At 41.0% G+C, this 9,860-nt stretch overlaps 1 protein-coding gene across 1 annotated transcript; it reads left to right on the plus strand.

Annotated features, from left to right (window-relative positions):
* Positions 1-2,000: 2,000 nt before the first annotated feature.
* KCNJ15 (potassium inwardly rectifying channel subfamily J member 15) lies at positions 2,001-3,128 on the plus strand (the record flags this gene model as incomplete). Its single annotated transcript, XM_079705170.1, has 1 exon — positions 2,001-3,128. One exon carries the CDS (start codon positions 2,001-2,003, stop codon positions 3,126-3,128), a length of 1,128 nt encoding a protein of 375 aa, XP_079561296.1.
* Positions 3,129-9,860: the final 6,732 nt, after the last annotated feature.

Raw genomic sequence — 9,860 nt, forward strand, 5'->3', positions numbered from 1 at the left:
AGCTTCATGGCATTGCCTGCATAGAAACAGGGCCAAGCTTCTCAGAATCTGGTGGAAGGCTGAGCTTGGAGCTGAGCTTGTGCTGCAGGACACTTCTGCATCATTCACACAAGAAAACTTAAGCTTCTGTTTTTATTTCAGTGGGTTGAATGGCATGCACTTTCCCCTACCAGTTTCTTTTTTTCTGTTTAAGTGCATGCAATTACTTGTCCATAAGCTGCATTTGTCTTGGCAAAGTGTTCTGAGCTTGACTATGCATTTGGGCAAGCCAGCGTGGTATTAACCTTTTCAAACTTTCATTGTGGTCGCTTTCCTCTTGGTTACTGAGAAGTGCTGCATAAAGGGTCTGATAAAGCCCACACTAAATTATATCCTGTACTTTTCATCTAAACTTATCCCCAAATAAATGGAATAGGCTTCAACAAGTAAAATAAATTCTGAATAACTTAGGGCCCTTCTTTGCAAAGAAAATGAAACGGTGACTCTCTTTTCTGAGAAAAAAAAATATCATTTCAAGGGGCAGTCAGTAAATGACACACTCTTAATAACATAACAGGAAAATTAAAAAGCCCAACAGATTTACTGCATCCTCAACAGGTGTTATCCTATAATGGATACAGTTTCAGATTCCTTGAAGGGATTTGCCCAAAGGATTACTTTAGAAACTTCTATTGAGATAACACTGCTCCAAAAGCAAAGATTATTGCATGAATCACAGACCACCATATACCAGTTCCTTTTTAAAGGGAGAAATTTTTTATTATTATTCTTAAAATGCCAATGAGGTGGAAAAAGCATACCAACCAGGTAGAATTGCCCTATAATCACTCACATTATGTTTTTCAAGGAATGTAGGGGTAATTTATGTCAGTCACCAGGCAGGTACTATAAGATGCTGTGTGGCCTCACACCCAGCTTGTCCCTATCTGTAAACGGAGGGCAGAGCGTTGCCCAGGTCTCAGTGTGGGAGCCTAGTGCTTCTTCTAGGTAAGTCTGTTCTGCTACAATGTTGGATGCCTGTACTTATTTACTTGTTCATTAGCTCTTTAAAATAGATTTCTATGCTGGTTCTACTTAGCTCAAAAGAAGTAAGGCTGAATTTTTACGCCATACCTAAATGTCACACCTAATAGTCTATACTGATAACACTTTTCTGAGAATAACCAGCATACTGACCAAGCCATTAATAAAGCTTAATTATTCACTCTATGTTTTCGGTTGTTTGATAACTTGCTCTTTTCCATTGTAATCAAGAGCTAGGACAGGTCATGGATTGCCAGTTATTCATTGGACTAGGGGGAAAATGAATTGCTACTACAGGGAATGTCATGCAAGTGGTAGCTTTTTAAAAACGTTTATGAATACTACACAAGGTCTTAAAATTTGTATTAACATTTCCCATCACTGTATCAAGAAGTATCTTATGGATGGTGCATTTTAATTATATCAGTACTGGCCCTATGTTCAGTCAACTTATTTTTAAATTTTCTATACTTGGAAATCCATAAGAGCTGAATATACAAATATATTCATAATACTCTGTGGGGTGGATTCTTGTGAGTGTGATATCACAAAGAGAAGATTAGCATCATTTTTTTGAGTGTGAAGCTCTGTTTTGGCACTTTATAGCCATTATCTCATTCAATTATCACAAGAACCCTGAGAAGTAGACTTTATTTACATATTTTACATATTAGAGATTTGAGGTCCAGAAAGGTTAAATAGTTTAGCCCAGGTCTCACAGCAAATAAGTTGGAGAGTCAACATTGAACCCACGTTTTCTTGTCTCCAGTCTGTGCTCCTCACTCCATCCTACTGCCATCCTCAAGTACACAGTGATTCATCTTGCCCTCAGAATTATCCTTTCTTGGAAACGTCCATGTACATTCATATTTATCTCACATGATTATCCTGTTTCTGTTTCCTGGGCATTCTACCTCATGCGACAACAATGGAACGTCTTTCTTTGTCATTTCCTTAGGAGGTCCCAAAGCCTGACCATGGAACGGATTAACATCAGTGTGGCCAGTGCTCCCCTGGTGAAGCACACTGCTGGAGCTGGCCTCAAGACCAGCAGACCCCGAGTCATGTCCAAGAGTGGACACAGCAACGTGAGAATCGACAAAGTGGATGGCATATACTTGCTCTACCTCCAAGACTTGTGGACCACCGTCATCGACATGAAGTGGAGATACAAGCTCACCCTGTTTGCTGCCACGTTCGTGATGACCTGGTTCCTTTTTGGTGTGATCTACTATGCCATTGCCTTCATTCATGGGGACTTAGAACCCAGTGAGCACACTTCAAATCACACCCCCTGCATCATGAAGGTGGACTCCCTCACGGGGGCATTTCTCTTTTCCCTGGAATCCCAGACAACCATCGGCTACGGAGTCCGTTCCATCACGGAGGAATGCCCTCATGCCATCTTCCTCTTGGTGGCTCAGCTTGTCATCACCACCTTGATTGAGATCTTCATCACGGGCACCTTCCTGGCCAAAATCGCGAGACCCAAGAAGCGGGCGGAGACCATCAAGTTCAGCCACTGTGCCGTCATCACCAAGCAGAACGGGAAGCTGTGCTTGGTGATCCAGGTGGCCAACATGAGGAAGAGTCTCCTGATTCAGTGCCAGCTCTCGGGAAAGCTCCTCCAGACTCACGTCACCAAGGAGGGGGAGCGAATCCTCCTCAACCAGGCCACCGTCAAATTCCACGTGGACTCCTCTTCTGAGAGCCCCTTCCTCATCTTGCCCATGACCTTCTACCACGTGCTGGATGAGACGAGCCCCCTGAGAGATCTCACCCCCCAAAACCTTAAACAGAAGGAGTTTGAGCTGGTGGTTCTCCTCAATGCCACGGTGGAGTCCACCAGCGCTGTCTGCCAGAGCCGCACATCTTACATCCCAGAGGAGATCTACTGGGGTTTTGAGTTTGTGCCTGTGGTTTCTCTCTCAAAAACCGGCAAATACGTGGCTGATTTCAGTCAGTTTGAGCAGATCCGGAAGAGCCCAGACTGCACCTTTTACTGCACAGATTCTGAGAAACAGAAACTTGAGGAGAAGTACAGGCAGGAAGATCAGAGGGAAAGAGAGCTGAGAACACTTTTGTTGCAACAGAGCAACGTCTGACGGCAGTGGTGTCGCCTCGACTTAACTCTGAGCTGCTTTCACATCTGAGCTCCCTTCAAACCCAGAGGTCACCGGGAAAACAAAAATGTGTGGACGCACTCTGAAAAACTGCACAGATGTACAGACCTGTTCCTCTGATCTGGTGTCTAAACAAGCATTCCACATCTGGGAGGGTTCCCTTTTTAAATGTTTTGTGTGAAGCAAACTCCCCAAATTCAAATTTTCTAAAAGGGGGCTGCATTTCAAAGAACTTGGTGGAGGCTACTTGAGACAATCTGGATGGACAGATATTTCACAATGCTGATATTGAAAGGAAATGCATTTCCATACAAGGATGTCAGCTATAATAAAATGTATTTATTCAATCCAAGTATCAAAGACGAGGTGGCCGAGAGTGGAAACGTGGTTCAGTACCCACTTATATCATTGCTCTAAAACACACTCATTTTTTCAAGCAGAGAAAAAGGTATTTATAATGAAGGCTATCTGGTAATACATAAAAAGGGGCAAAGGGACTCTGTACTCACAAAATATAATAATTCTGTTTTTACCTTTTTTGGTGAATGTAATTGTACACAGTGGAATTGATCAAATCAGGAATGCATCGTTGTGAATACATGTACAGATGGAGCTGATGTGATTGTTCACACTAATTTGTTTTTGTTGGAATGTACTAGCCCCTTTCTATTCAAAATGGATTCACAGACCAGCAGTATCAACAGCATCCAGGAGCTTATTAGTAATTTAGCCCCACCTGGACTTAGAGAATCCGGGGCTGTATCTGAACAGGACCCACAAGTCATTCATGTAAAAATGGAAGTTTTAAAACTTCACTCTGGACAATGTTTTCGAAGTGACTTTCTGAAGCCAGGGGACCCTGTGGGTCCCACATCCCCAGTTTTTATTATGGACAAATATACCTTTCAGTGAGTTCATTCCTTATTAAAATACCTTGTCCACAAAGGAACTGCCACAGGTATTGCAAGAACAGAATAAGACTGTTGAGAATAATGGCTGTCTCTCTCAAGCTAAGTACATGCTTGTTGATTACAGTGAACACAAAAGAAACATTCAGCTCCATAACAATCGGAAATGTGCTCCTATATTGAAGTCCAGTCCGTGAGGTTGGAAGGGACTCTGAGGAACAAGTGGAGCTGAGGATAAGGAATTCGAACACAGACGATTCCTTGAAGCAGGAACAAAATTTGATACTCTGATAACATGTAAACGATGCCCTCAGTATTGAAACAAATCTCATACAACTCAGTGTTACACAGGTAATGTTTGGATTTTGGCAGAATTTAGAGCGTTTATTTGGGGCGGAGAATAAATGGGCTAGGATTGGCTAAATGTGCAAAAGGTGAATTCTCATTTCATTCAAACCAGGACAGATTTGTGCATTCACTCAAGAAGAATGTGACTTTGAGTGTGTAGACACGGCATGGACGTACACACGAGCCCACATATATGGATACACTGACCTGACCTGCGAGCGCACACACTGCATGCATGCACACACACAGAGGTGTGCTCGTCCTGGCTCTTCCATCACAATTGTGGAAATTATCCATGAAGACATTTGTGATTAAGAGAGCAAGTCCTGGGCAAGTGTGCTCATGTATATTTTGTTCTATAAGAATGGGAACACTGGGGCAAGTAATCTGGATTCAGATTATCTGTGAAATAGTGTCATATCATGATGTTCCCACATTTCAAGTCTCCTTCCATTAAACAGAAAATGTGGCTAAAACCTCTGACCCAGAACTGAACCTTTAATGCAGCTGTAAAAATCATGGAGTTGAAGCTGTAAACTTTAAAATACAGGGCTTCCCTGGTGGCGCAGTGGTTGAGAGTCTGCCTGCCGATGCAGGGGACACGGGTTCGTGCCCCAGTCCGGGAAGATCCCACATGCCGCAGAGTGGCTGGGCCCGTGAGCCATGGCCTCTGAGCCTGCGCGTCCGGAGCCTGTGCTCCGCAACGGCAGAGGCCACAAAAGTGAGAGGCCCGCGTACTGCAAAAAAAAAAAAAAAAAAAAAAAGTTTAAAATACAATCTCCGTGCACAGGAAGTTATTGTCTTCAATTATTCAGAAAGTTTTTTCTTTTTCTGTTGATCATTTTATGGCAGGTTGTTTTATATCTTCATTCTCTTTTTAAAAAAATCACATTAGGACTTCCTTGGTGGTGCAGTGGTTAAGAACCCACCTGCCAATGCAGGGCACACGGGTTCGAGCCCTAGTCCAGGAAGATCACACGTGCTGCGGAGCAACAAAGCAACTACTGAGCCTGCGCTCTAGAGTCCGCACGCCTAGAGCCCATGCTCTGCAACAAAGTGAAGCCACCGCAATGAGAAGCCCACACACTGCAGGGAAGAGTAGCCCCTGCTCACCGCAACTAGAGAAGGCCCACGTGCAGCAATGAAGACCCAACACAGCCAATAATTAATTAATTAATTAATTTTTAAAAATCACATTAATGTAGTTAGATATTAGTCATTTTAGTTATTAAAACTTTTTTTATTGTATAATGTGGTAACATTGACAGGAAAATAATGCCCTGGCATGTTTACAGTTTTTCTCTTGCACTATTACATTTTTTCACAGTATTTACATCAGTGCTAATGTGAATGTGATCAAAATTAAGAATCTTGCATACTTCTATTGTATATGGTACAATGATGTAGTATAAGATTGAGAAATCTTACTGTATGTTCATTTTGCGTACCTATTTCAGCCAAATTTGGAAGACTCGATCACCTGATCTATTGTACTACACACAAAATAAATATGTAGCATCTTAAAATCCAATACTTGTACAAGTCAATAAATCATATTATAACAAAATATTCCATAAATAGCTCTAAAGTTGCTTCTGGTTTGAAACTTAGCATTTTCTAGGCACACTTACTTATTATTACTCTGTACAAAATCCTCTCATGTTAACAGGCTAACAAAAGGATTCAGGCAAAATTATTTGATTACATCCGGGCATGAATCTGACTGAAACAGATTCATGCTCAACACCCAACTAACAATTGTCAGACTAACGGAGGATTTTGATCCAAAAATGTTTTTTGCATTTTGAAATATTTCCAATGCATGAGGCCTTCTCAGTGGGGCCATTCAAAAATGTCATGTTCCATTTGAGAAACCACAACGTAATGAGCAGCAAATCAGTGTAATCTGCAAGCCATGTCTTATTTAAGTGATAAAATACATTGTACTGACATGGCACCCAGTAGCCAATGGCCCCAGACAGCATAGCAAAGATTCACTCATTGGTCCTCACAACAAGGCATCTTTGTTTCTCTTTCCCACTTAACAGGAAATTATAGCCCAGAGATGAGATTCCAGAAACCTAAAATTAGAGGTTAAAAGTAAAAAATGCCATGAATGAGTGGGTCAGGTATTTAGATGCATTTAAACAACTATTTTGTCTGATTTTTCTTTGAATTAAATTTTCAGTTTTAATTGACTGATTTCAATCCCATCGAAATGTAAATTGACAGATTAAAAAAAAAGAGGGGGGCTTCCCTGGTGGCGCAGTGGTTGAGAGTCCGCCTGCCAATGCAGGGGACACGGGTTCGTGCCCCTGTCCGGGAAGATCCCACATGCCGCAGAGCGCCTAGGCCCATGAGCCATGGCCGCTGAGCCTGCGCGTCCGGAGCCTGTGCTCTGCAACGGGAGAGGCCACAACAGTGAGAGGCCCGCATAGCGCAAAAAAACAAAAAAAGGGACACTTCTACTACAATATGATTCTTTCTCCCTTGCTTGGATCCTCAATACTCAGACATCATCTGGAGAAAGAAGAAAAGAGAAAAGAAAAACAAGGAAGTCATGAGGCCTTTGCACTGGTAGCTTAGTAAAGGGCCACCTCATCCTCGGGCTTGGTTCTGTATTTGGTCTCTGTAGTCAAAGGGTCAGACATCCAACCATGTGGCATAACAAAGCCTTCCAGCCTCTCAATCTTGGCTTTCATTCTTGCTAGACTTTTACTGTTAAATATTAGAAATAACTAGTTTTGAATGCAGGTTATTTTATAATCACTTTCTGGGATGGGATTTTTTTCAAATGAAAGGTATTAGCATTTCAAATCTTGATTTCCAAGTTCTGTAGTGTACACTCGAATTTCAGCATTGGACTCTGCATAGGTCCAAGGTACCCTTAATTTTCTTCCCCTGGGAAGACATAGCCCTGAAGGTCTCAACTTAACATTTCACTCTTAATTGACTAACTATACACGTTTTGCCTTTTGTGAATTTCAGTTTATCTGTAATCAGGATGAGCTGCCAACCAATCCTTGGGTCTCTGGGTAGCAATGAGCAGTTTCTGCTCTCAGAGTGAGGCAACATATGAGCAGAATTTGAGTCTCCAGAGTATAAATTTGCAATGAAATGGTATAATTAGAATTCAATTGGAATTTTAAAGAATAAAGGAGCTGTTTAATTTCTTGAGGTATTACTATGTGTTGGTAGACTTTTTTATTGTCATTGTGTCATTTTGATTTTTTTAAAGAAATCTGAAACAAAGTCTTTGTCTTCAAAGTAAGAAAGGCAGTGAGAAATGTGTAAAAATAAAAGCTAATAGTTGATCAATTAGACTTCCACATAAAAAGACTTCTACCAGTGGAAAAGAACTTCATTGCAGGGGAAATATGGGTCATTCAGTCTCACATTACAACAGACTGTGTCATCATATCCTTCTGGCTTCCCAGGGGTAGCAATTTTCCTAGCCTTTAAGAAACACTGATGTATGAAGCCCCACTTTTTCCCAAAGTTTTTCTACTAGATATTTAATGGGAAAAAAATATATGAGTCAGAAATAAAGCTCCAGTCATGTCACTTCATCTTCATCCTCTGTCAGTTCTCCTGTTAGACTCAATTTTCTTTTCAACTTGACATGTCCTTGGTTGATTATTCTTCATCTTTGTCATCCATTTTAGCAAGTCAAATAAGCCTGTGGGTTAAAAATAATCAATCAATCCAAATTAGTAATTTGTGGACATTTAGATGCCTAAAAACTGGGGATAGGAACTTTTATCTTTCAGTTAGTATGTTGCTAGTGTGTAAAAATAGAAGACCAAGAAAAACCTGTTGGGGCTTCCCTGGTGGCGCAGTGGTTGAGAATCTGCCTGCTAATGCAGGGGACACGGGTTCGAGCCCTGGTCAGGGAGGATCCCACATGCCTCAGAGCAACTAGGCCAGTGAGCCACAACTACTGACCCTGCGAGTCTGGAGTCTGTGCTCCGCAACAAGAGAGGCCGCCATAGTGAGAGGCCCGGGCATTGAGTTGAAGAGTGGCCCCCACTTGCCACAACTAGAGAAAGCCCTCACACAGAAATGAAGAAGCAACACAACAAAAATAAATAAATTAATTAATAAACTCCTACCCCCAACATCTTAAAAAAAAAAAGAAAAACCTGTTGATTTGAGTGAATAGTTAATTCCTAATAAAATTACAAGAATTGATTATGGAAGTCAAAGGACATAATTGGCATATGAGTATAAATGCCAAAGATGTCATATATGTAGATAAAGGACATATAACTAGTAAAAGTAAATTTCAGCCAAACACAGGGTACTTTGGTATATTCCATGCACATTCTTTGAGCCTATCACAGAAGGGCCAGGAACAATGGGCTCTAACTCTTCCTCCACATTATGTACAGGAGCCTTGACTCCCAGTTGGAGAATCAGGCTGATGGCTTTGTATTCCTAACCAGCATGGGATGAGCAAAACCAAAGATGAAGGCATCAACCTAAAAGCCCATCACCAAGTTTTTTGTTTAGCAGCTCCAGCCTTATGATGTACTTAACTGTGATCTTATCTTTACTCAACGCCAAATCTTATCTAGTATCCAGGCCTTTGCAACAACTTAAGGTATCCAATTTCACCCCTCAAAAATATTAGTTAGAGGTAGAACCTACTCAAAATTAGACTCCAAGGGAGCTACCACAATTGATTACATAGTAGCCATTCTCAAAAAAAAATCAGAAGTTGTTGATTCTGAGCTAAGAAATATGACCTCTTAGCTTATTATTCTGATGATTGTTATTATTGCAAATGCCCTTAATATTGCTGAAAAAGTAAAGAACTTCCAAGAACGTGATTGGAGAGGAATTCAAAGGAATGATTCTTTTTCATTTACTATAATGTAACCATATTCTTCCATCTGCAATCAAATCTTAAGAGTAAGGATGTTGTATTAAATCAAATCATTACAGGAAGTATGACTGTATCAGGGACTTTTTACAAAAACAAATTTCCAGATCATGAGAGGAAGCTGTGTTTGTGTGCTGACACAAAGTATTCAACAGCAGTCAGGAGGGGAAGGCAGGATGACAGCCAACTTGGATCTATTTTTGAAGAATTATTTCTGTAGGGTATCATAGCATTGTAAGTTATGAAAAAGAATGCTTTGGTAAACAGTCATCTCCATTCCAAAAGGACCCACTCCAAAATACCACTTAATGAAATTCACGGGAGTGTTATGAAGATGGAAATCCCAAATGACATGAGATTTTACAAGCAAACAGTTCTACTTTTCGTAAATACTGGCAGTGTGCATTTACCAAAATCTCCATCATGTCTTGCTCTCTTGCTATATATAGCACTCCATCTGATCACTACACCATGCCGCAAGAGGCGTGTCCTTGTTTTCCTCTGATTTTTAAACTAGTCTTAGGCTTAAATTTACCTTAGCATAGTAGTGACTCCTGTTTCTCAAGGTTGAGC

This window comes from Hyperoodon ampullatus (genome assembly GCF_949752795.1).
Source record: "Hyperoodon ampullatus genome assembly, chromosome: 5".
NCBI lineage: Eukaryota > Metazoa > Chordata > Mammalia > Artiodactyla > Ziphiidae > Hyperoodon > Hyperoodon ampullatus.